The sequence below is a fragment of the Schistocerca nitens genome, chromosome 1 (genome assembly GCF_023898315.1).
Source record: "Schistocerca nitens isolate TAMUIC-IGC-003100 chromosome 1, iqSchNite1.1, whole genome shotgun sequence".
Classification (NCBI taxonomy): domain Eukaryota; kingdom Metazoa; phylum Arthropoda; class Insecta; order Orthoptera; family Acrididae; genus Schistocerca; species Schistocerca nitens.
In genome coordinates this window covers 120,360,864-120,388,714 of record NC_064614.1, presented here as the reverse complement: position 1 = coordinate 120,388,714, position 27,851 = coordinate 120,360,864, and the positions used below count along the sequence as shown (strand labels likewise).

General features: G+C 43.6%; 1 protein-coding gene across 2 annotated transcripts in view; it reads left to right on the top strand.

Annotated features, from left to right (window-relative positions):
• LOC126242436 (uncharacterized) overlaps positions 1-27,851 on the top strand; it is a 140,351-nt gene that overhangs the window by 11,273 nt on the left and 101,227 nt on the right. For both annotated transcript variants that reach the window (XM_049948088.1, XM_049948087.1), the window contains exon 2: positions 23,896-24,170. In XM_049948088.1, coding sequence (XP_049804045.1) covers positions 23,913-24,170 — 258 coding nt within the window. In that variant the 5' untranslated portion in view covers positions 23,896-23,912. The remainder of the gene's footprint in view (positions 1-23,895; positions 24,171-27,851) is intronic.

Sequence of the window (27,851 nt, the reverse complement as noted above, 5' to 3'; positions counted from 1 at the left end):
AGTGTTTTGTGCAGGAGCCTTATGGATCCACGGAAAAAAAATTGCTAGCGTCTCCATTCGTTAAGGTGGGCCTAATGAAACAGTTTGTGAAATCTTTACCCAAAGATGGAGGAAATTTCTAGTAATTCTGCGAGGAGTTTACTCATCTATAAGAAACGAAATTTAAAGGATGCATGTTTATTGGACTCTACATTCGAAAAATGATGTCGGAATTCACATGCGAATAAAATATGACTGTGAGTGAGACGGAAGCTTAGATATTATTCAAGGTTCTTGGGGCGACAAAATGGACCCACATTTTATATCTTTTGTAGACAACATGCTGGAAAATTCTAGAAGTTTTGTTGTTTGGTAAACCCCAAGATTAACTTTTTGATCGGTTAACTTGCATCTTTACCTTGCAAATTTGGGTGATATCTATGAAGAACGAGGTGCGCGCTTTTATCTAGTCATCAGGACTCAAAAGGGATGGAATGACTTGATCATGGCCGGTGGTGTGATGGGAGACTACTGTTGGTCACTTGAGCACAGGGAGCAATAACGTTATGATGATTTAAATAGAAGAGAGAAAGGCCAGTTGATACACCATCATTATGTAATAAAGAGGCAGTTTCATGTTTATGCTTCAATATAAGTTCGGTTTATAATGAAAAATTAGATCACTTTACGTTCCAATCACAAGACTTGGGGGGGGGGGGGGGGGAGGGGGCGCACGGGGGGGGGGGAGGAAGTGACATGATCACTTTGAAGGTAACCGCAATACATTGTTTGAGAGTAAGTGGAAACCAAAACATTCTTTGATCGAAAGTCAGTTTAATCAATACATGGGAAATGTAAATAAAATCGCCTTCATTCACAGTTTGATCGTGTTTTATTAAATCAGATCAGTGTAATTTAATGAAACGCCTTCATTCACAATTTTTTCGTGTTTTATTAAATTACACTGTTGTAATTTAATAAAACACGAAACAATTGTGAATGAAGACTCAAGACATTTTTCTTTATACTTACTTTCTTTTGAATACAGTCACGTTCAAGCTGCAAAATATTGATAAAATTAACGTTGTTTATTCAATTCAGTAACCTGTTTCCATCCTTATGATGATCATCAGAGTGATAAGTGTGCTAACGGCGGCCCTACATCATCGCCATGAGTGTTCATCACAGTTTTTATTGTGTTTTTTACATTTTGTGATGATGAAAATTATAGATAAATATTTTATTTGATTGTTTTACTAAGTTTAAGGAGAAAAATCAATCTGGTGATGATCATAACGATCAAAACCGGTTACTGAATTGAATAAACAAATTTGCGATCAAAGACTGTTTTGATTTCCATGTATTTCCAGTTACAAGTTTATTGTCAAATTTTTAGTTAATAACGAAGTCCAATAGAGACAAAACTGTACATAATAGAAGACATCTGAATTTAGGTATCTATTCAGTGGCAAAAAAAAAACCATATACGAAACAAAAAGCAATCTAAAAATATTTTTTCCATTGGCTTGCGTCATTTTCACATCTTCCAAGGGAATATTTTCTGCACATCACTATGCCAAAAGACACAGTTGCCGCTTACGAAGTCGATTTGCGAAATCCTATAAAAGTCTGCGCCTTCTGTTATACCGCTACGCTACGAATAACAATTCATTATCACCGTCAGGACATAGACTGCTAAGGGGGATCTGCTGACTGTCCTATTCTTAATGCCCTTTACCCTGTTCGGGATACGGATTTGCGCAAGCTCTCGCTGTTTTATAAACCCTGATCACGCGGATCGCAAGCCAACGTGCTTCTCCGCGTCGATGAGGAAAGTGATGAATGTTTCAGCCAGCCATCCAGCTAGCAGCGGGCGCGAGCACTACGATACGCAGGAGACAGCTTATCGCGAGGCATTTGGGCTTCTATCAGTTAATGATCAACAGCTGCGTGCGATGGCCTTGGAATAATGTTTTTATGATTAGTGTTCGTCAACGGAAATAAATTAGGTGGCCTACTAGGTACACATTCGTGATAGCGTGAGTATTCTCTAACACAGCACCGAGCGAGATGGCGCAGTGGTAGCACACTGGACTCGCATTCTGGAGGACCACGGTTCAATCCCGCGTCCGGCCATCCTGATTTAGGTTTTCCTTGAGTTCCCTAAATCGCTTCAGGCAAATGCTGGGATGGTTCCTCTGAAAGGCACGGCCGACTTCCTTCCCTAATCCGATGAGACCGATGACCTAGCTGCTTGGTCTCTTCCTCCAAACAACCCAACCCAACCCTCTAACACAGCGGGTATACGGCACCAGTTCTCGAAAATGGAATATCACTTTCTCTCTCTACTGGTTCGTCGTTAATGGCCATATTTACTGTGATAAAAGATTAGTTATATACAGTAAACCAGAACTCCAACGACAAATTTTCGGAGATGGTAATATGGACCAAAACAAGGAAAAAAGCACAGTAAATATAGGCTGTAAAATGTGTAGTAAATGTCAAGAGCTATGAGCACTTGTTCATGTTGGATAGTGTGAAACACATTTCTTTTAATCTAAGCTCTTCATTTCCCACATTTTGGGAGGAGGTACGGTGGACCTAAAAACCGAAAAAATGATTTTAAGGCTTTGTAGCATTTGTTACAAAATGGTTCAAATGGCTCTGAGCACTATGGGACTCAACTGCTAAGGTCATTAGTCCCCTAGAACTTAGAACTAGTTAAACCTAACTAACCTAAGGACATCACAAACATCCATGCCCGAGGCAGGATTCGAACCTGCGACCGTAGCGGTCTTGCGGTTCCAGACTGCAGCGCCTTTAACCGCACGGCCACTTCGGCCGGCCCATTTGTTACATTCAACTTACAGTTATTAATAACACAGCAAATGAAAGACCAACTCAAAGAGTTTTTTTACAAGTGTTCAGTGTGAGCGCTATTCGTCATACAGCACACACCGAATCGATAGGCGAATTCTTCCCAAACTTTGGTCAGTGTGTCTGGAGTAACTGTTGCAACATTTGGTTCAGTTCTGTTTTATAAGAGGGCCAGATCAGCTGGTTGTTGAGGCACGTACACCTAATCCTTTGTGAATCCCAAAGGTAAAAATTGCATGGCGTCAGATCGGTGAACGTGGAGGACATGCAAATGAAGCTCTTGTCATTCAGCCCCTTGCGGCCGATCCAGCGGTTGGGTATGACGTCGTTTAACCATTCGCGTACTGAGGTATGCCAGCGAGGCGGCACACATCTTGTTGGCAAAGTACTGTAGTTCAGCTTCTTGCAACTGAGGAAAGAGCGATAGCTGTAGTGTGTCAAGACAAGAAACACCAGTTGCAGTTGCTTCACCGAAAAAGAAAGGCCCATAAACTTTCCGCCGAGATATAGCACGAAAAGCATTGAATTTAGGGGAGTCTCGATGCAACTGTAGCATCTCTTGCGTATTTGCTAACTTCACGTGCTTACATTATGTGTGTTCACACTCCCACTTAAGTGAGATGTGGATTCATCACTGAAGACGACGCGCTCCAGAAAATTTCGTGTTAATGCAGCAACGTTTCGTTCGCACAAGTAAACTGTAGTCTCTAGGCTTTAGAGCTTGTAACAACTGCAAACGATAATGAGGTAGTTGTTAGCGTCTCCTTAAGTCTCCACACAGACGTCACTGGAACTGCTAATTCACTACTAGCCTTTCGAACTGATTTCTTGGGGCTACGCATGAAAGACTATCCCACTCGCTGAACACTCATCCCATACTCTTCTTTTTCCAAAGACAGCCGGTGTTTCCAGATGTTATTATCACTTGGAGGAGTGCAGTGGAACTTAATACGGAAAGGACGTTGCTCTATAAGAACAGACTCAGCCCTTGCAAACTATAAAACACAAATACGAGGGCGGTTCAGAAAGTAACCTCCGATTGGTCACAGTGCGGGTTGTGGGGGGAGTAGCGACGCCATCTGTGCGTTCACGCACTCAACAGGTCAGTCGGCATCAAGCCGTGGTCGAGTGAACGTCGTACCTGCGCTAGTTTAGTTTTTGTGGCAGTTTGAAATGTGTGCTGCAATAGAAAACCCCGCCAAATGTGAAGTGCGTGCTGTCATAAGGTTTTTTACAGCCAAAGGATATTCTGCAGCAGGTATTCATCGTGAGCTTTGTGCCATGTACGGACCAAGAGTTATGAGTGAAGGAGTTGTCCGTGAATGGGTACGTTTATTTAAAAGTGGACGAGAAAACGTTCATGATGAAGAGAGGAGTGGTAGACCATCATTGGTGACTGACGAACTCGTTCAGACAGTTGATGCAAAAGTTCGTGAAACTCGACGTTTCTCAATGTCGGAGTTGTCTACTGGTTTTCCACAGATTTCTAAGACTCTCTTGTACGAGATAGTGACAGCAAGATTGGGTTACCGTAAGTTCTGTGCACGATGGGTGCCCAAAATTCTTACCGACCACCACAAAACTCAAAGAATGGCCTCTGCATTAGACTTTCTGTCACGTTATGAGGACGAAGGAGAACCATTGTTAAACAGAATCGTGACCGGTGACGAAACCTGGATTAAGTACGTGAACCCTGAGACAAAAGAACAATCAAAGATGTGGGCACATTCAAATTCCCCTACCAAACCAAGAAAAGCCTCGCAAGATTTTTCTGCCAGAAAATTGATGGCAACGGTGTTTTGGGATGCCAAAGGGGTGTTGTTGGTTGAATTCATGGAACGTGGTACGACCATTAATCAAGACGTGTACTGTGAAACAATAAAAAAGTTACGACGGGCTATACAGAACAAACGCCGTGGTATGCTGACTTCCGGTATCGTTTTTTTTGCACGATAACGCCCGTCCTCACTCTGCTCGCAGAACAACAGCCCTTCTTGAGTCCTTCAAGTGGGACGTTATCAACCATCCACCTTACAGCCCAGACTTGGCGCCAAGTGATTATCACCTCTTCATGCATTTGAAGAAATGGCTCGGGTCACAGCGGTTTGATGACGACGAAGAGCTCAAAGATGCGGTCACAGGCTGGCTCCAGGCACAAGCGGGTGATTTTTATGCAGAAGGAATTTCAAAGCTTGTGAAGAGATACGATAAGTGCCTCAATCGCTATGGAGACTATGTAGAAAATAGTGCAAAGATGTAGTTGTAAGATGTATATATTAAAATATTTTTATTTAACTTGGTGTATTTTTTTAAATCAACCGGAGGTTACTTTCTGAACGGCCCTCGTAGCTTCTCGCTTCCCGAGCACGGGGTCCCGGGTTTGATTCCCGGCGGGGTCAGGGATTTTTCCTACCTCGAGATGATTGGGTGCTGTTGTGTCGTCTTCATTATCATCATTCATCCCCATTACGGTCGGAGGCAAACCACCTACGCTAGGACCTTGACTAGTACAGCGGTGTGGGTGTCCCGCATCGTCCCCTACGCTCCTCGCAGTATGGGATCCCATCATCACTAGTCGCCATCTTTGCTACTAGCGCTTCCTAAAGCCGTCAGCACACGGACCGTGCATCCGAACGTTGAGCGTTGAGCGTGCCGAGTTTCTGACGTTAAGCCGTCGGCACACGGACCGTGCTGCCGAACGTTAACGTTGAGCGTGCCAATTTCAACGTGCTGCTGAACGCTCAGGAACGATGCGACTTGTGCATACGGTACGTGGGCCCCAACGTGGTATACGCGATCGCAACGCACTCCAGCGGCAGTCGAGGGATACTTCTAGTTCGTAATCACACTGTTTACTCAACGGGCGCGCGTAAAATTCTATTAAAACGCACATTTCTCCATCGTCCACGAAAATGAAAGTACCATGTCCAATTAATAAGGACACAGGCTGATAAAAGTTCCAGTACAAACAGTGCATTACAAATTTGGAATACTTCTCCGCATAAGATAAACATTATTTCATCATTCCCACATTTTAGTAAAACCCCAAGGTCAGTCTTACTTGATCACTCCTGCCCAATAGCAGAATCTTTGCAACATGTGAATTGCGCGCCGTAAAAGAAAGAGGAGCAAACTATCTTTATACAAGTAGCGCAAGCTGACCTGCAAATTAAGCTAATCCAACAAAGTCACCCCTCAAAAAAAGGTGAACTTATATTTACATAACATCAAATATTATAGTATATGCTTATATTAAACTAATAATAAAGTATCAGAACCTAATAAAAACACGAATGTTAGGAAAAAAAATTTGGAAGTGTCAAGACGCGAACCACTGCTCCACCACAAAACTCTTCAGAAGTCAGTGACTATACTCATTACGCTAAATTTTCTGTTTACAACTTCTACCAAGAACAATACCTTTGGATGGATCTTCAGTGTGTCACTGCCTTCAAATAGCTTACTCTCATAATACGCAAGTTACAATAATTGTTTTACCACGAATATGATGTTTCTCATTATTTTATTGGAACGAGTCAAACAGTTAACAACGGGTTTTCCACTGATTCTGAATTTGCTGGTGCGCAGAAACGTCATATATACATATAGGCTTGAAATGAATGCCAATATGGCGCCTCACAACTCTGTACTGAAGGGAGACGGCGTGCTTGTGACGTAGGTGGCGTTGTGCCATCTCATTGGTCAACGCTCAGACGCACGCTCAGAATATCTGACATGCCAGATATTACTCTGCACGTTCGGAAAGGCTCCCGAGCGTGCTATTCCACGCTGTGACCTCAGAAATTCGGCACGCTGAACGCTCAACGTTCGGATGCACAGTCCGTGTGCCGACGGCTTTATAGCGTGGAATAGCACGTTCGGGAGTCTTTCCGAACGTGCAGAGCAATATCTGCCATATCAGATATTCTGAGCGTGCCTCTGAGCGTTGATCAATGAGATGGCACAACGCCACCTACGTCACACGCACGCCGTCTCCCTTCAGTACAGAGTCGTGAGGCGCCATATTGGCATACATTTCAAGCCTATATGTATATATGTCGTTTCTGAGCACAAGCAAATTGAGAATCACTGGCAAACCCGTTGTTAACTGTGTGATTCGTTCCAATAAAATAATGAGAAATATCATTTTCGTGGCAAAAGAATTATTGTAACTTTCGTATTATGAGAGTAAGCTATTTGCAGGCAGCGACACACTGAAGATCGACCCAAAACGCAGTGTTCTTGGTGCAATTTGTTATAATTAAGCTTCAATTAGTAACAAATCTACGATTAAGGTTTTCAGCAAGGGGGAAGATACTATTGTTATACATAAAACTTGGCAGTTGTTGGTGTAGTGTAATGACTAGCGTCGCGGTCGGCTGTTGCGATATGTGTTGGGGCGGTGGTTCGCGTTTTGCCACTACCGAATTTTTTTTCCTAACGTTCGCGTTTTTATTAGGTTCTGGTGCTTTATTGTTAGTTTAATATAAATATATACTATAATGTTTGATATTATGTAAATATAAGTTCACGTTTTTTTTAGGAGTGACTGTTCGATTGGCTTAATCTACAGGACAGCTACTTGTATAAAGCTTTTTCTTTTACCCTTCGTAATTCACATGTTGCCAAGATTCTGCTACTGGGTAGGAACAGTGATCAAGTAAGACTGACCTTGCGGTTTTACTAAAATGTGGGAATGATGAAATAATGTTTATCTTATGCGGAGACGTATTCCAAATTTGTACCGCACTGTTTGTAATGGAACTTTTATAAGCCTGTGTCCTTATTGATTGGACATGGTACTTCCCTTTTCGTGGACGATGGAGGAAATGTGTGTTTTAATAGAGCTAACGTAAGAATTTTACGCGCAACCCTTGAGTAAACAGTGTGATTTACGAACTAGAAACATCCCTCAACTGCCGGTGGAGCGCGTTGCGATCGCGTATGCCACGTTGGGGCCCAAGTACCGTATGCACAAGTCGCATCGTTCCTGAGCGTTCAGCAGCACGTTGAACTTCGCACGCTCAACGTTAATGTTCGACAACACGGTCCGTGTGCCGACGCCTTAACGGAAGACACAGGATACAATGCATGCGCATGCGTAAGTTGAATGTAATAAATGCTATAAAGCTTTAAAAGCCCGATATTCATTTTGATACGGCCGGTATTTTACAGCAGCGAAGATGACCAAGTGCACTCAGCTCGTAAGATACGCACTTTGAATCCAATGTTTACTAGACATTCTTTCCTTGTTTTCGTCCGTATCTCTGAAGTTTGTCAGTAGAATTCTTGCTCATCCTGTATACTTCGCAAGCCACAGTGCAGTGCGTGGCGGAGGGTATATCGTATCAATATTAGAGATTTTTACGTTCCATTGTATCGGCTTGCTGAGCGGCGGAAAATGGCTGACTATATGGCTCTGTCCGGGCCTTAATGTCTCTCATCTCATTCCCATGATCCTTACGCGAGGTATGCGACGTTGGCAGCAGAATCGTCACACTATGTGCCTCGAATGCGGGTTCTCTACACAAAAAGGCTCCGCGGGAATTTTGTCGTCTTTCTTCCAACGATTCCCATTTAAATTTCCCAAGCATCTCTCTTACACCACCATATGGGCCACACCGGCCTGTTACGATCCTAGCAGCGCGCCTATGAATTTGCACCATGTCTGATGTCACGCATACTTGATAGTATCGTGAACCTGGCATCAGTCCCAAGATTGGTTTGAACACTGCAGTGCTTTACTGGGCATGATCCTGTTGGACGTTGTATGCTGTTGCCTACATCCGACTTTTCAACTAACTTGTCCAGCCAGTTATAGGGGGAAGAAACAGTTTGATGGGGACTCCGAGCCACGGTGCAACTCTCGGAATTATTCACTCCCATAAACATTGCCAGAGGTGAAAGAAACGATAAGTGATAGATGCAAATCCTAAGAATATAGAAATACATTAACTTCGTATATTTTCAAGTTTTCCCCGCGTAAAGAGCATCCATGAAGTTTCGGGATTGCAGCCGGATTTCGTCGACCTCTTCCCACGGCATTTGGGGTCACAGGCATTCCGCCATCTTCAGATGAGTGATTAGCACTGGAGTATGCTATTTCGCATCGCTAACTCTATACTAAAAATTGGCGCGGAGACGCATGCGCAAAGACAGCCGCTACATTATCGACCTCTGTAGAGTTTCGCGCCCACACCCGATATTGCTTCATCTATGGCACGCAGGCGCATGCGTGATGGTCATACTGAATGCGCGCTCTCTGTCGGAATGCGGGCTCGCCGAGTTAAAATTCAGATGTCAAAATTGATTAAATCAACTGTCGCTAGATGGACGTTAGTGATAAATAGTGTTCTTTCTGAAGAAATTAAAGAAATCAACAGGTCCACGTGTTATACACTTGAAAGCCGCCACCATGATTAATAAGATCTTCCGCCAAAGTTATTTTCAGCGATTCATTAATAATTGATTCGCAGAAGGATCTCGTCGAGGCTAATATTTCCAAGACAGAATAAGCCATAGAATGTCTTTACAGCGCGCAAAACTCGACAGAAATCTCTCATGTAGCGGTTGCCTTTGCTCGTATGCCGCCGCGCCAACTTTTGGTATAAAGTTTGCGATGAGAACCAGTACAGAACACTCACCTGAAGACCTGAAGATGACTGATTGGTTGTCAGCCGAAATATCGTGGCAAGAAGTCTATGTAATACGGCTGCAGTCCCGAAACATCCTGAAACATTTCACAACTAATTCTTCTTGTCCTTTTTTTTTTCGATGCAGTTTTTGTCGTCGTCCTTGTTCATGTGCATTCATCTTCGATGGAAATGAAAATCTTTATTCTTCTTGAGGTTGGCACACGGAAATACAACGGAATAAATAAATAAATAAATAAATAGTTTTCACACGCTCTTATGCATGGTTTTCGCTTCTTATGTATCCCTAATTAAAGTATGTCCGTTAAAATGAGTAAAGGATTGGAAGAAAATTGAATTGGCAACATTTTACATACAGCACCTAACGTAAACGCCTCTTCGCCTTTAGCATTAATCTGCTTGAAAGGAGACTAAAACATGCTTTCTCATAACTGCAAATATAAGTCAAGAATGTAAAATCTCAAAATATTCGCGCGTAGGTACTAGTGTTAATCGCTGCCGTCGTCGGCGTTCCAGTGTTTCTTCTAAAGGTCTGTTTAAAATAAATATAAAAATAAATGAGTAAAATTCAACAGTGTTACATATTAACGGGCGTGCATGTCTTTCCTGGCGTTGATAACTGCTGCTGGATTAAGATTTATACATTTTACATACGGGTTTTACTCAAGAAATTGGCAGAAGTTCCCTTGTAGGAGCCCGTTCGATCACGTTTTGCTGCACTGTCACGTAAATAACATATACATCCTTTTTTTTGTCTTGTGTACTTAGGAGGATGTAGTACACAGTGTGCCCTATTAACCAATTAACAACATTTCCTCCTTTGTACGATTGAGCCACCGCCGTAATTAATAAGAACTCCAAACGGAAACGTCTGCTGGGGAGACAGAAATGATCATACCATCCACTGGCAAGACCCCCGTGTAATGCGGTACTTCCCTGCGTGGCTGCAATCTTCAGGGCGGACACCGGATACGTGCCAGTGGTCGCGGCTGGTTGGATTTTCCAGCCGTGGGGAAAGCGTCTTTTTCCGGCAGTTGTTTTTCTGTAACCTTCTCCAGGGGCGCTCGCTATGGGGAGACACCAGACCACAGGGCCACATCAGCCGCCCTGTCCGCAAAATGATCTTGCAGCCCACCGCGATGAAATACGGTGCTCGTCTTGCAACGCGAAATAGTGTAATGTGCCTTATCAATAAAAGACTCGACTCTTTTACGTGCTACATGTGACGTGTATGACGAAAACAGAATTTTGGAGCCAATTATTTGGTGTCGCATTTACATTAATTGATTTTGGTAGCGTAATCGAATATCTGGGTCACGTGCGTCAGTTATTCTACACGGAAGGAGTCCGCAAACCAGCAATTCCTATTACGTCAGCGCAATGAATTAATGTTATCAGTACCTTCGCAAAGTTTTTAATAAGGCAAGAGTATCACGGACGTCAAAGAACTCGTAAGGACGATAAGATTGTACAAGAAGAGGTGTCTGAATGTCATATCCACGCCGATTAATGCATTCGATACTTTTATTGACTCGCCGACATTAATGGTGTTGAGGAAATGCCAAGTTATCAGTCTTCAAGTATTATTCTGCTTCGGGGTACTAGAGATTTAGAATGGTTAGAAGACTTCATGACGAGGGAAGACGCAGTCAGATTCCTGCGCACAGATTTGGCAAATGTTCAGTCACTAGCCACCGGTTGCGTACGAGGGCCTTCTTCAGTAAAATATAGATTGAATATGGCAGCTTACAAAATTATACAATGGAAACTTCTGGTTGGTATAACAATAGAAAGAAAATTTTGGATATTTGTGGTGAGGTCTTATGGGACCAAACTGATGAGGTCATCGGTCCCTAAGCTTACGCACTACTTAATCTAACTTAAACTAACTTACGCTAAGGACAACACACACACACACACACACCGATGCCCGAGGGAGGACTCGAACCTCCGACGGGGGCAGCCCCACGGCACGTAACAAGGTGCCTGAAACCGCTCGGCTATAAAGAAAAGTTAACGTTGCTACTTACAGTAAAGATGACACGTTAAGTTGAAGACATGCACAACTGAAAGACACTTAGACATTAGCTTTCGACCATAGCCTTCGGCAGAAAAGGAAACACACACACATTCATTCACACAATCAAGCACACCTCACGCACACATGATGGGCCGAGCTGCCGGAGATGGTGACCATGTGTGCGTGAGGTGTGCATACATGATGGGCCGAGCTGCCGGAGATGGTGATCATGTGTGCGTGAGGTATGCTTGATTGTGTGAATGTGTGTGTGTGTGTGTGTGTGTGTGTGTGTGTTACATGACAGCCAGAAGCAGTATTGGAAAACCTATTTATGAAAACCGGATTTGGTAGGCCCGTATAAATGTAGTAACTGAGATGCGAAAGGCAAGGACACCCAGGTTGATCCCGTGTTCCTTGACTTGAGGTTTAGTGAACAAAACACGAGTTTAGCGAGCATCGGACCAGACTTGTTAGACGATTCAGGCTGACTTACTTGCAGAAAGAACTCAGCAAGTCGCTCTTAGCGGAACAAAATCGACAAACGTAAAGGTAATTTTAGGAGTACCCCAAAGAAGTGTCATAGGACCATTACTGCTTACTTCATGTAAGGTGAACCAGAACTCCACCGTCAAACTTTTAGAGGCGGTAGTATGGACCGAAGCAAGAAAAAAAAGTGGTAAAAGTGGGCTCAAAAATGCACACCTTAAGAGCTGTTAGTAGTAGAATAGATGCTCGTAATGGTAGCGAAGACTTGTAAGTACCCACACCTCTTAACGTGCGCGCTTTAGGGTCCGTGTTTACCACTCATTTGTTTTGTGTTTTTGGTTAATTGTACCACCTCTCAAAATATCGAAAGCTAAGAGCACTTAGTAGAAGAGCTGCATATCAGATTAGCGAAGATGAAGAACAGCTCGTATCTCTTAAGGTGTGCGTTTTGAAATCCACGTTTACTACACGTCTTTTCCTTGCTTTTGTCCATTCTGTCATCTATGACAGTTTGTCGGTGGAATTCTGGTTCATCCTGTATGAACATCATCTACTGGATATCGTCGGAAGTTCCAGGAGGTTGTCCATGACAAGGTAGCAACGTCAGGAGACCATAACGAATTGCAGTAACACCTCCTAAGGATGAATGATTAGTGCAGGGATTAGAAATTGATGTTGAACGAAAGTAAATGTAACGTGGTGCACATAAATAGACTAGGAATCCACTAGTGTACGATTGTACTATTAGTGTATCACAGCGCCTGTATTGTTAAAAAGAGTGAAGCATGTCCGAATGAATACTGCATCGCACATCTGAACAGCACACTGGAATACCGTATTTATCCGCCGACAACAGGCAAGCGACTTTCAATTAAAGTGCCTCCCCTGTACTGGAATATACAGTACATAATGAATGTACAAGTGCAAGTTGTAAACACGTGGCTGACGACATGTGGAAGTTTGGGTCCGGCTTTGAGTCGTCCCCGGATAGCCTAATGAGAAGCGGGGGGCCCGGTTTCGATTCCCCGCAGGGGACTGGCTATTTTGTGTCCATCATCATCTTTGCCGGCACGGTAGCTCAGCGTGTTTGGACAGACGGCTGCTCGCTCTCTGTAATAAAGAAAACTGAGCAAAAGAATCAACGATCAACTTGAACGGATGTCTTGTGACGTCCGCTGAGACCAAACGCAACGAACAATACCGAACAAAATGGAAAGAGAGAAGAGAGAGAGAGAGAGAGAGAAAAGAGAAGGCGACCTCTCGCGATAAGCAGGATATCCGAGTTCGAGACCCGGTCCGGCGCAAATTTTTATTCTTGTCATTCCACTATACAGCTGATGGTTGTCCATAGTCGCAACTGCGAATACATTTCATGGACCAAACTACTGGTGAAAAATCGCTGTAAACAGTCACTGCCGCCCTAAAGTACTTAGAAGTAGCCGTTCGGGGCGACCTAAAGTGGAATGAAAACATGAAACAAACTGTAGGAAAAGCAGATGCGAGGCTGAGATTGATGGGGTGAACCTTAAGGAAATGTAATTCATCCACAGTAGAAATGGCTAACATAACACTTGTTCGATCGATTCTCGAGTATTTTTCACAAGTCTGGGATCCTTCCCGGGTTGGGTTAATAGAAAAGATAGAGAGAATCCAACGAACAGCGATGCCTTTCGTCACGCTATCGCTGAGTTGGCGCGAGAGCGTTACGGAAATGCTCGACAAATTCCGGTGGCTGATGCTGCTAGAAAGGCGTTGTGCATCACGGAAAGGTGTGTTATTCAAATTCCGTTAGAGTACTTTCCGGGAAGAGACCTAGCAACACGTTATAGGAACAGCATTCAAACATTTATTCCTTCCAAACTACAAAAGATAGAAACACAAATGTCAACGTCCCTGGAAAGAGAAAAAGATGCGCATTCGATGTGAGCATCATGTTTTATACGACAGATATCAAAACGGTGGCTCATTTCGTGCCACCCACGAAGCAGCTGGTATCCAGAATCACGGCTTGAGCAATGCGATGTTGCAGACTTTCAAGAGTGTCAGGAATAGAGGGGGATAAAAACGCGGTCTTTTACGTCACCTCACAGATAAAAGTCACAACGTGTGAGGCCTGGAGACCTGGGAGGCCACCGGCGATGAAGTTCATCTTCCAACCCAACGTCCTGGAATGGCATCATCCAGGTAGCGTCGGACGTGCTTAGAGAATTTCTCTGGAAACTCTGCGACATCGCATTGTTGAAGCTGTGAATGCGATAACGAGAGGCCACCTGCTTCGTGTGTGGCAGGAAATAAGCCACCGTTTTGATATTTGTCCTGTAACACATGATTCTCACACTGAAGGCATTAAAATTTGAGCTTTTGTCTCTCCAGGAGCGTTGGAATTGTGTTTCTATCTTTTGTAGTCTGAAATTATGTTTGAAATCTGTTCCTTCTTTTTGCGTAGCCCTCTACTTTCTCCCGCATACATCTCGAGAAATGACCACAACGAGAAAATCCTAAAAATTAGAGCTAATACGTAGGTTTACCGAAAATCTTTCTTGTCACGCGCCATTCGCGAATTGAATGGGGTAAAAAAAGGATAAGATAGTGGTGCTGGAAGTACCCTCCGCCACATACGGTAAGGTGGCTTACGGAATATAGACGTAGATGCGAGTTTTAACAACCCTAATCGTTATTATAGTGCAATATCACGACCAGAAGCAGCAATTTTGACTATAGACCAGTGACAGACCTTCGATTTGATTTCTCACCATTTCTTGTTCCGAGTACTGAACCATCTCGAATTCGGAAGAACTTCAGTGAAATGATTAAAATTATGTGTAACAGCACGAGTTCCAGGGTTATCATCAATAGACAATTTACCCGACAGGTACCTATTGACAGGTCGGTTCGACATCGTTGCCCCACGTCAGTGCCGCTGTTTATTATAGCTATTGAGCCACTAGGCGGGATGATGAATTACAAATTTCAAACATCATCTGTACTCTCCAAATCACCATGAGGTACATGGCAGAGGGTACGTCCCACTGTACCAGTTATTAGGGTTTCTTCCTGTTCCATTCGAGCCTGGAGCGCGGGATAAATGATTTTTTGAATGAAATGCCTCTGTGCGTGCAGTAATTGTTCTAACTTATCCTCACGGTCCCTATGTGAGCGATACGTTAGGGGTTGTAGTATATTCCTACAGTAATCATTTGAATACGGTTTCTGAAATTTTGTTAATACACATTCTCGGTATAGTTTACGTCTATCTTCAAGAGTCTTTCGTTAAACCTGTACTGAAGCATAATAAAACGTACAGTATATGCAGACCACGTGGGTTTTATAGTACGATCGGAGCAGAACTACGAGTACTTGTAATCAATTGTAGCTTTTGTATTCTATTGTATTGTGTGGAACTGGGGACCTAGAAACGACGGAGAGGCTTCGTCCCCGCCGTAGTCCTCAGTGGTTCACAACCCCACAACCGGCTACAGCAGTCCACTTACCCCACCGCCGCCCCACACCGAACCCAGGCTTATTGTGCGGTTCGGCCCCCAATGGAAATGAAGAAAAACCAGAATTTTGAGACGCCAGCTATCCCGCGACAGACTAGTAACAATGTTTCAAGAACCAGTATTATTGAATGATCTAGAAATGTACCGGAACCCGCTGTGGGGAGCACGAGGACAAGTTTAGACTAATTACAGCTTGCACAAAGTCTTTTCCCCGCTCGATACTTGTTTCGAACGAGAAGAAGGCGCCATGTGGTACAATGCTAGGTATCCTCTGCTACGTACTTCATTGTGGTTTGCAGAGTGTGCGTTTGGATGTAGGCAAGTGACAAAAAATCTGAGACCTACTGAGGACTGAATCAAGTACCTGTTTTCTGATGCTTACCCTCTGAATTAGCGAGCAACAACAAGCGGCATCATTATTATCATCATTGTCGTCATCACAAGTCATTGTGCTCATTGCTGGACACCGTTATTCCACGAAGAAAGCATTTCCACCCCAGTCGGTTATCAGCTTCTCTTATAGCCTGCTGAAGAGGCAGACCGGAGATGTTGACTTGATCCATCTACCTGCTTGTTGCTCTTCCCCCAGGCTCTTGCCCTCGATCTTCCATGATTACTTTCTCTAGATTTTCTCCATCTCTTCGCACAAGAACTGGAGAATTTTTAGGTTGACTCGAGGAGAAAGGCGCCTGGAGATACTGATTAAAGCTATTGGAAGCCGTACATTCTTTCATCTATGTTGGGTTAACCATCTGCAACACGGGAAGTAAACACTCGTATCTTCCACCTTATTTTATGGTGGCATAACATTGACACATAAGGCCAGATACAAGCAGCATATTGACGCCTTTGAGATATATTGCTGGCGCAACAAGCTGCGCATTAAGTGGACCGAAGGAAGAAATGTGTCCATTGTTGAACAGCAACAGACGTGAAACTTCCTGGAAGATTAAAACTGTGTGCCGGACCGAGACTCGAACTCGGGACCTTTGCCTTTCGCAGGCAAGTGCTCTACCAACTGAGCTACCCAAGCACGACTCACGCCCCGTCCTCACAGCTTCACTTCTGTTTCATATCAGCGCACACTCCGCTGCAGAGTGAAAATCTCATTCTGGAAACAACAGACGTGTTTTCTGCGATGTGGTACGATCGAAGGATCTCACTTAAGCAAATTATCTTAGGCTGAAGCGAAGATGGAAGTCTGCTTTTTTGTATTTATGACGTTTTATTAGTTCGGCTGCCGAGCTACGCTACGAAATGATAGCTGAATAAGAATGTCTTTGGCCAGACGAGAATCTTGTTTTGCATAAGTCTTCCTGGAGCGACATACTGCCGTGGGGCAGGTGACTTTGTCGTTGCGGCGCGACTGCTCAGTTTTTTACTTTCCCTCGAGAGACATGCGGGCGTGAAACACGGCCATTCGCTGTCGAGCGCACTGCGCGGGGCGTTCTGCGCCGAGAGCAGAACAGACACGCCGTGTGTGCCGACTCCGAGACGTCGCAAGGCCGCTCTCCTTCCTTTCTCCTCGTCTGCGTCCCCCCCCCCCCCCCTACCGGCAATCCGGTCTCTCTCCCCCACCCCACTACCTCCTCTCCCACCCTTACTCACTACAAGGCACGTAAAAACGTCCTTGACTCTTCTGCGACACCAGCCTCTCGTTTTCGGAAGCGTGACAAATCATTCGTGTTTTCCGGTCGTGTGCGCGCGTCACCCCGTACGTATCCAGGAAGCATGGGCTACAAGGTGTTCCCATTCACGTCAGGCTTCCTTACACGCTTTCACGTGTGACTGCGGTTCATTGTTCACCAGCCTCTGCTGCTGTTCAGGTGCTAAAAGGATCGCTGCTGCCCTGCAAAACATCTGGTGCCAACTGCCGAGACGATTTCACATTCTCTCGTTTCTCGCTTGTATATTCTGTAAGTAAAACTATCCTTGACAGTGTTCATTTCTTTATCCACGTTAGGTGTGTCTGTCAGCCTACTATCCATGTTAGGCTTTCTCTTTCAGAAGGAAGTGTTCGGCTAGAAATCTATCTATTTTGAGCGTCTGAAAATTTCTATAAGAAAGTATACAGGACCGAAATCACTAGAAGCACTTCAGAGTAGAAAGGAGTAGGTAGCTACATTTCCTTCTTGGTGACAGCTTCCCAGAACTCGCATAGGATGTTTCAAATGTGATTGAGTTAAACCTTTTCTATTTTTCTTTTTGGCGTGCTTCACAGTCCGCCCTTGCTTCAAACACATGCGCTCACTTACGCAAGGCATAGCTGTTTTCAAATGATCCATAAATAATGTGTTATCGCTGAGATGGGAAGAGCGATTTTCATATTCCATCAATTTTCTAATGTCAGAGATAGCAACGAACCCTAAGCAGATTAACAGCTTCTTTTGAGTGACTACATATATTTAACGTGGAAGTCTCTCTGTCCAAGTTTTTTCATTAATTAGCATTAAAATATTCAAAATTATTGTTCACTTTGTTTTCAACAGTTTCTCTCATTTATTATTCACTGATTTATGAATAAACTTTTTCTCTGTTATTGTTTTCTTTTTCTGCATTTAATTGTGAACAGCTTTTAATTATGCTAAGTGAAATACTCTCTGAAATTTTGAAGGTGGTACGGATAAAATGATGGGAGTCTAAGGCCATTTACAACTTGTACAGAAACGAGACAGCAATTATAATAGTCGAAGGACATGAAAGAAAGCAGATGGAAAGAGAGTGAAACAAAATTTTTGCCTATACCCAATCTTTACGTTGAACAAGCAGTATAGGAAACCGAAGAAGGCCTTAGAGAAGGAGTCAAAGATAAGGGAGAAGAAATAAAAACTTTGAGATTTGCCAATGACATTGTAATTCTGTCAGACAGTAAAGAACCTTGAATAACAAAACTAACAGAACAAATAGTGTCTTGAAAAGAGATTATCAGATGATCATTAACAAAAGTTAACTGAACTGTAATTCTGTCAGACAGTAAAGAACCTTGAACAACAAACGAACGGAACAAATAGTGCTTTGAAAAGAGATTATCAGATGATCATTAACAAAAGTAAAAGAAAGGTAATGGAATGTAGTTAGGTGATGCTGAGGGAATTAGATTAGAATATGAGACACTAAAAGTAGTTGATGAAGTTTAGTAACAGTTTTCTAGTTAGTACACTGAGCTTTTTTTTAGCCATGGCTTGCCTCATTTTCTTGCTGAGCTCTACCTTCAAATCCTTGGACCTTTTCCTGTCCTCTCTCTGTCAGGTTTGGTAAGGAAGGGTCTGGTTAAAATACCTAAGTGATAAGTCATCCATGTTAGTTACTATGACTTGCCTGAGATTAAGTTCTGCAAGATCTTTTTGTGTTTGCCTGCTCCATATGGAAACAATGGCCTTACCGTTGTTGGGTATATAGAAGATCTAATGTGAAAACCTATGGGATGCCTTTTATATACGTGGCTAGGAAGCTTCTTCTGGTGACATCAGTGAGTTTTTCCTGCCGTTAGTAGAGTTCAATGTGGCGTTTATACTATCGTCTCGAATCTGGTAGAATCCATGGTCCCTCCGTTGTCGCAGGAATTTCCTTTCTTGTAATTCGAGGTGTCTTATTGGAGTCTTCTTGGCTAGGGATAGAGGACTGACGGTCTCACTACTGTGTTACAGTGCTAATATTCATCGATAAATGTTTCCAGCAGAACATTTTCCTGCAAGGGTATTATGACCTATCTAGTTTGATTTTCCTTTGTTCAGGAGCTACAGTTTCATTGAGATCATTTGCGATCCGTTGTCCTAGGTCTTGTTACTGTTTTGTCTCTTTTGATATGCTTGGTGGTGCTGTTGTTCAGAGGTGCACTGTTTTTCTCCGTTCTGTTTTCCTCCAAAATGCCGTCACGTACCTTCATTTCCCCCAGCACCCCTCTGTCTTTTTGTCCGACTGGCCGCGGCACACAGGAACCGACCGTTACCGACAATCCTTTGTCCCGCGTCGGGCACGCGGGCAGCTGGCTCCCCCCTCTTCGCAGAGAACCTACTGGGGCAATCGAAGTGACCAGTTTCGCACATCGCTCACAGCAGTGTTGTTGTCTCTGATGACGTATTTGCTTGGCTACTTATCCGTCGTTGAGATCCTTGTTTTCAATTAGGAATCTGGCTCATATTCTACATGCAATCTGAATTTGTGCACATTCATGGTTACACACTGTTATCTTCATCAACTGCCTTTTCACGTCCACTGTCAAGCCCGTTTTACACGAGCGACTTTCTGGTCAAAATCGGCTACTCAAAGTGCATGCTGTCCCCAATAAGTCATGTGTACACATGTGGTACCAGCTCCGACGTCATCTCCATCTCAAGGATATCAGGAACCAGTTACAGCAGTTGTGGACTTGCTTTCCATAGGAGACAATACAACGGCTTCATAACAGCCTTCCCAACGAAATTAGCGCATACATCCAGACTATAGAAGGTGCAACATCTTACTGATTAATAGGTTCATACTGCCAAGTTCTTTATAAATTTGACTCGACTTTGTAATCCTTTAAATAACATCATGTACCCTCTGAATCCATGAAGTTTTATTTCGCTTCTTCCTCTCCTGATGTCTGCTTCACTTTCTTTGTAAAGCAATGTACATACCTGACGAGTGTATACAGACTGGTGATCTTCAGGTGTACATCACCAATAGTTCTCTCCTTTTCGGCCAATTACTGTCAATGGATTTGTATTTCACCGCCAGGGTTCGAAGCAGCTACCTCCCGGTCGGACACGACTACAATAGCGTGATTCAGAGACCTGAGATGCCAAATCTTCTGGGGGAAATCGCTACCGCCCGTTCTCTGTATGCTGTTAAGCAACGGATTGATGAATATACTGTTTAATTTTTCTGTCGAAAATTTGTGGCTGCGGAAATTTTGATTGTTAGACTAGGCTGTAAATACTGAACTTTGGAAACGCGACTTTAGGGTGAGTACTCTGTTCCTAGGAGAGCCCAACGTGCATTACAGTGCCATCCTAACTCAATGGCGCCGTCCCACTTAGCGTGTCTTTTGCACTTGGTTATGGAGCTGTTCTTAATGGCGCTAATAGAAAAATAACTGCACCACGCTTACTCCACTTTCGCGGCCCGCACTACCGGATTAAGTGCGAAAGACTGCACGTAGGGTATGAGAGCTCTGGATAATGGAGGCATTCTTTTTGGTTCTGCAGCTGATGATAGCCTGAATTCAATTAATTTACGAACTTCGGTGACGTTTATTATTCTTCCACTCTAACACGTTTCCAGCTTTCGGGGAGACACAGATGATTTAATTAGACTGTTGCGACATGATTTCAGAAGAAGGGCGTGTGAGAACAGATACAGATGCTAAATCCACCAAGAAGAAAGACGCATCAGATACGAGTCCAAATCGATGCATGATGGTCCCACAGGCAAAGAACGGGAAATTAAGTTCGGTTTCTGTGCATTCTTGTAGGACACACATTACTTGTATTTTTCTCTACCACAAACAATCAGATATTTAATTTTATTGCCGATTAGTTAAGACTGTACACTCATACTCAGGAGAAGCAGGTGTGAAACCCTCGCCCGGTCATTCAAATTTATGCTTTCCGTGATTTTTTTGTATCAGCTGAGGTAAATGCTGAGATGGTCTCTTAGAAAAGATCACGGCTGAGTCCTTTGTCCATTCTGAGATAGTGCTTCTCTCTCTTAACGACCTCGGTGCCGACGGGCCGTAAAAACTGTTTACATTCCTTTTTTTATATCATCTTAGGCCAGCAGAACTAGAGATAGGTGTGTGTTTTGTGTGTGTTTGGGGGGGGGGGGGAGGCAGAGGGGCAGTTTTCTCAACAGAGTAGGAACACGCCTCTTCCAAAAGTAGCAGATGCAATTAATTGCAGGATAGCATAAAACGGGCGAGAGAGCAAGTTTAGATGATTGGTAAAGGAAACCATATAATTTTGTGAATATCATATAATCTTTCGAATGCATTTACACAAAAATACGTAATACCTGAGGGCATTAAATGTTAAAAAAAGAGAAATGAGTCAAGTAATGGAGTGTTTTGTCGTGGAGAGTAGCCTTTCCTCTAGTGGACGCCTTTTACTTGCCTAGACGGAACTCTACACAGGATTTCGCCATACTCTTTCTGCATGTGCTGTCTACGAAGGTATTCCCTCCACCCATAAGCAGTGCAAGACAATGTGCATGAACGCCTCATGCAATGATGTGGTCCCCGAACCAAATGTTAATAATACTGACACACTTCCTTAGACAGCCCCGTCGGTTGCAGCTGCAAGCGAAAATACCACTGCCAAGTTGGCGGGAATTCGCCGCGCTGAGTTATTGAGCAGTCACGCATTCTGCAGACAACCACCCATTTGTTTCCAAGTACAAGAGGTTATACTTTGGTCAACAGTCAGTAGTAAGCTAACTGGACAAAACGTTACACACCTCTTTACTGACGCACTAACACATACAGGTTGTTCACAACATCACTAACGTGTTTACCGTAGCTGTTACAAAGCGATTACAATCAGGAAACTCGTCCCGGACATCGGAACAAACTATATTCACAACAGTTGATAAAAAGTAGAGAATCGCTGTGGCAAAGACTCAACAAAGTTCTTCGTCTACGGGACTCAAGATCGAAATAATTCCTCCCACAACCCACATCTTTAGTGGGATTCAAATCAGGGGACTTTGGTAACCAGTCAACGAGTGTATTGGTCCTAGATACGCCATGCAGTCATCCAATGCGTGCGAAAATTTCAGTTTTGGAAGACAGAGCTGATAATACTATAATTTTCGTTAAGATCTTAGTCAAATAGCAAAATTTACTTCTTCAGTACTGGATGTACAGGCGGTCGTGAGGGCAGTGGAGTACTTGTGTGTACATATGCACTTTTTGTGATATAATTCTATTGCACTCGCTGTGTTTACCAGAAATCTGAGTTCGATTGGGACCATGTGATCTATTCCGAATAAAGTGCTCCAGTTAAAAAATTAAGGTATAACCTAAAATTTTGCATAATAAAAGGTGGTTCTAACATAACATAACACACTCAGCGACTACATAAAATTGCATGGAATTATCCGTCCCGAGCTTTTTAACTATATTTCGTTTGTTAGCTTTCTTGGCGTGATTCAAGTTTTCATACTTAGTTTCTCCTTTAGAAATTATATACTCAGCTTTACTAGCATATATTAGAAATTAAAACCACCTCTTATTGACAGTGATGTAATAGGGTTTGTGGGGAGTGGCTTCCATCAACAAGTCCCGAGAAGCATGATATGAGAACACTGCTCGTCTTATTTTAAAAGAAAAAAAACCTTTTTGATGCAACTGACGTATTTCAATCGAGGCATGAGGTCAAACTTCCTTCATTCTGATAACCAGTCTCACTTAAAAGACGATTATTTAATTAAAAAATGGTTCAAATGGCTCTGAGCACTATGGGACTGAACGTCTGAGGTCATCAGTCGCCTAGAACTTAGAACTACTTAAACCTAACTAACCTAAGGACATCACACACATCCACGCCCGAGGCAGGATTCGAACCTGCGACCGTAGCAGTCGTGCGGTTCCGGACTGAAGCGCCTAGAACCGCACGGTTACCGGGGCCGGCGATTATTCAATTAGTTTCTACTATTAATTAACTGAAACATCGTTAAATATATATCGATAACTGTCAGAACATTTTGTCAGGACAAAATTCCAGTTTCGTAATACTGTTATCAAACGCAGTCGTTAGATATATCTCACAATAACATTTTTGATTTTTATTTTGTCATTTTTCTAGCGACTCTTGTTTTTGTAGTTTTTCAGCTCTTGCACTCCCTTTCAACAAAGTTGTGTTAATATACTATAAACACTATTTGCATGAGTACAGAACCGGCAAATTGTGAGGGACTCACAACGTCATTTAAATCATTGAATTATTCGAGTAGCTGGCCATCAGCATAACAGAATTTTATGCAACTTGATTTGATTAATAAGACACGTCGTAATTGTGAGATAGGATTTGTTTGCTTCTAACAGGATGACGTCACAAGTCACCATTTAGGTGTATTGTTTTTGCTTAGTGTAAATTGATAACACTGATGCATCAAGGTATTTTAGTGCATTTTACATGTATTTTAGTGCATTTTACAGGTGTTAATGTTCTTGTACTGGGCAGTAATAAACAAACATTACTCTGGGAACGTGATCTTTCAGAATTTTGGGAGTTCGGCTCTTCTCACAGTATGACGCCTCTCTTGTAGGATCTCACACAAAATTTCGTTGAACACTTCTGCGACGCATCATCTGTTCCTCCACCGAAACACGTTTAATATTTACTAGAGTTTCTGTTGTCGCCAGCGAGAATGAAAGCGAATCTGCCTGTTCGGTTTACAGGAAGCGACCGCGCCGAGATGTCGCAGGACACGGGAATCGTGACAGCCAAGGTGGTGGCCATGGTGGTGCTGGGCGGCGCCTCCACGCTGCTGGGCCTCACGCCGCTCATATTCAGCCGGCTGCACAGGCGGCGCGCCGGGGGCGACGGCGGGGGCGGCGGGGGCGGCCGGTACCAGCTGGGCTCCAGCCCTTGCGCCGCGCTCTTGATCTCGCTGCTGCTGGCTTTCGGGGGCGGCGCGCTGCTCTGCACCACCTTCCTCCACCTGCTGCCCGAGGTGAGCCTCACAGCGAAGCCACCGCTGCCGTATCGGCAGGGGACGAGGTGGAACTTGCTGGCCTGGCATCAAACGCCTATTGTCTCGTAGCTAAAAATCTTGCTTGTTTCTAGATCTGGGGTCCCATTTAAATTAAATTGTCCAACGTGTTATCAGATAGTACAGCCTATTCCAGACGTTCAGATCTAGGACATCTTAGAGTTACTCATCTGCAGCAATCCTAAACTATTAACTGGCCACAGGACGTTTTCTATCCGCAAGACAAAAAAAAAAAAAAAAAAAAAAAAATGGTTCAAATGACTCTGAGCACTATGGGACTTAACATCTATGGTCATCAGTCCCCTAGAACTTAGAACTACTTAAACCTAACTAACCTAAGGACATCACACAACACCCAGTCATCACGAGGCAGAGAAAATCCCTGACCCCGCCGGGAATCGAACCCGGGAACTCGTACGCAAGACAGCAAGATGCTAGTTTCCTTAAGGGGGCTAGGACGTCAAACGGACCGACTTGGAGCAGGAGAGGCACCACAGGACATTTTATTTTCTACTGTCTATACTTTTACAAATAAATTCATAAAACTTTGTCAGCATGACCAGGAAGGATTCAGGATTCACACTCACACCAGTGGAAGTGCAAAAACGTAACAAAATAAATTTTTTTTTAGATATGAAATTCCATCATTTTCTTCACTTACTGTTGGCTGCATTTGTTGCTATAGGTACATTTTTCTTCACAAGTAAGAGAGATTCTTTGCACAGCATACAAACCATACTTACAGATGTATGAAATTCTAGAATTTTCCAAATCTATTAAAAACTGTGGTAAAAATTGAGTTAATTAATTACAAAATTTGTTTTTTTGTAAACATAAAGTTTAAAACGTAACAGCTCATTCATTTTTTCATAAATTAAATAGATTCTAGAGTGTCAGACACCTGTAAGTATGGTTTGTATGCTGTGCAAAATTCATCTAACAGTCTCTCTTACTTATGAAGGAAAGTGTACCTATAGCAACAAAAGCAGCCAAGAGTAAGTGAAAAAATCATGAAATTTCACATGTAAAAAAAATTATTTTGCTATGTTTTTGAACTTCCGCAGCTACGAGTGTGAATCCTGAATCTATCCTGGTCATGCTGACAAAGTTTTATGAATTTACTTGTAAAAGTATAGACAGTGGAAATTAAAATGTTCTGTGGTGCCTCTCCTGCTCCAAGTCGGCCCGTTTGACGTCCTACCCCCCTTAAAACATAACACAAACAGTCTCACACATTTGATATGTCTAGAGGTTGACATTGCTAAACGGGTGCAAACTGTAGGAAACGATCCCTCAACTTGTAGGTGCAGATAGAATATCTTTGGCAGTCACTCCGGTACCAGGAGCAGGCGAGTAGCTCACCAGTATAGGGTACGACCATGGGAGCTTTCTCCGCAACAACTGCCACTACGGTATGATTTAAAATGTATGTAGGCCTTACTACCTATGTACTTGCCTTTGTGCTGACGGTTGTGTCGCCTGTTCATCGCACAGGCCACCGAGGCGCTAGTATTCCTGTCACCTATGAGGCTGCCTTTATGAGGGACAGTATCGTTTTCACAACACCCATCTACGGGCTATGGAGAATCCCCACGGTATGGTGGCAAAGAACCATCAGGTGCGGTTCAGCCTCACTGCGAGGTGGCAGGGATTATAGGCGACTGCCTAGTGGGCCCAGTCATTCTTCCACAATGTATGAGGGACGAGGCATACCTGCAGTTCCTGTGGATGACACTGTCCCCCGAGTTGGAAGACCTACCTTTGATACGAAGGGTAATGTAAGTGCTACATGATGGTGCACCAGATCACAGCCCTCTTTTGGAACTAAAACACTAGTACAGACAGAACATACCCACTAGTCTTGCGCGTTATCATGTTTCGCTTTCGACCACTGAAGCCTGCACTGTCAAAGATTTTTTATCGCCAGCTTCGAGTGGGTGTACCTCCCCTGGAACGCATTTCCGGCCACATGACCATGTGACATTTTTTGCTCCCCATCCTCTCAGGCGTCGTTTCATGCTGCTTCTCCCCAGTCAGCAAAATTACCTTGTAGAGACAGCTCAATAATAGAAAGCACTGTACAAGTATATATCTAAATCTCTTCCGTCTGTCATATGTAACCAACTTTGACGCCCATTTTTCCTTTCTTTTTTAACGCGGCAAATGCTGAGTCAAATGACGTGCTTTGCATGTATATTCACAGTTACACTGATAATAGAGAAGTGGGGCGTGTCTTTGTTGTGACTCCAGCAATACCTCACATACTGGTGGGGATATTGGGATTAACAGTCGAGGGTGTCATGTGAGATCATCGTCAGGCAGAATTACACTTCATCTGAAGGTATGGAAGCTGAAAATCCAAATGATCTTAGACAGGCAAAACTGAACATGTGCAGATTGATCTTGACGTTTTAGTATATGCACAACAGAAAATGTTTCCGTAATCTACAGATACGACAATATTTTAATTCACAGTTGTATAGTAACTGGCAAGCGGTTTGGTAAACCTTTTTGCGGTCTCTCTCTCTCTCTCTCTCTCTCTCTCTCTCTGGCTCTCTCTCTAGAAATGCTTTAAAGTGTTGTGACTCATTTGAAATCTGTCGAACATATCAAACTGGAAAGTAAAAGTGAAGTTCTTCACAATTCGAAGTTTGGTCTGGACAGTGAAATGCTTTACTAAGCGTGGCCCTTGTCGACATATTATGCTCTTGCCCTTCTTCGGCCTTTGGATTGACTTATGCAGCCAGTTATTGGGGAGAGAGAGGGGGGGGGGGGGCTACCGTTTAACGTGGACCCCGAACCTTGATGAAACTTCCATTTTTCACAGAAAAATTGTTCAAATGGCTCTGAGCACTATGGGACTTAACATCTCAGGTCATCAGTCCCCTAGAACTTAGAACTACTTAAACCTAATTAACCTAAGGACATCACACACATCCATGCCCGAGGCAGGATTCGAACCTGCGACCGTAGCAGTCGCGCGGTTCCAGACTGAAGCGCCTAGAACCGCTGGCCCACACCGGCCGGCCTAGAAACTGAAACTTTTAGATTTGTAGCCAGACACTTATCTATGGAGTGACATCAGGTTCAAAACCAAACCGAATGGTGATTGAATTTCAGTGACAACAAATTAACAAAATTGCCCACTACTTGGTTAATAAACTACTGGCCTTATTAAGTCTTTGAGCCTGCAGGAGATTGATAAATAAGAAAGCACTCCGTCTTCAGTCCACGAGTGGCCTACCGGGACCATCCGACCGCCGTGTCATCCTCAGCGGAGGATGCGGATAGGAGGGGCGTGGGGTCAGCACACCGCTCTCCCGGTCGTTATGATGGTATTCTTGGCCGAAGGCGCTACTATTCGGTCGAGTAGCTCCTCAGTTGGCATCACGAGGCTGAGTGCACCCCGAAAAATAGCAACAGCGCATGACGGCCCGGATGTTCACCCATCCAAGTGCCGACCACGCCCGACAGCGCTTAACTGATCTCACGAGAACCGGTGTATCCAATGCGGCACGGCCGTTGCTGCAGGAGAGTGATAATGTTTTGAAAATTTTCTGACGACTAAAACTGTGTCTGTACTTCTACTCGAACCAGAATTCTTACCAGCAGTTTGCTAATCGACTTGAGGGCAATGCAGAA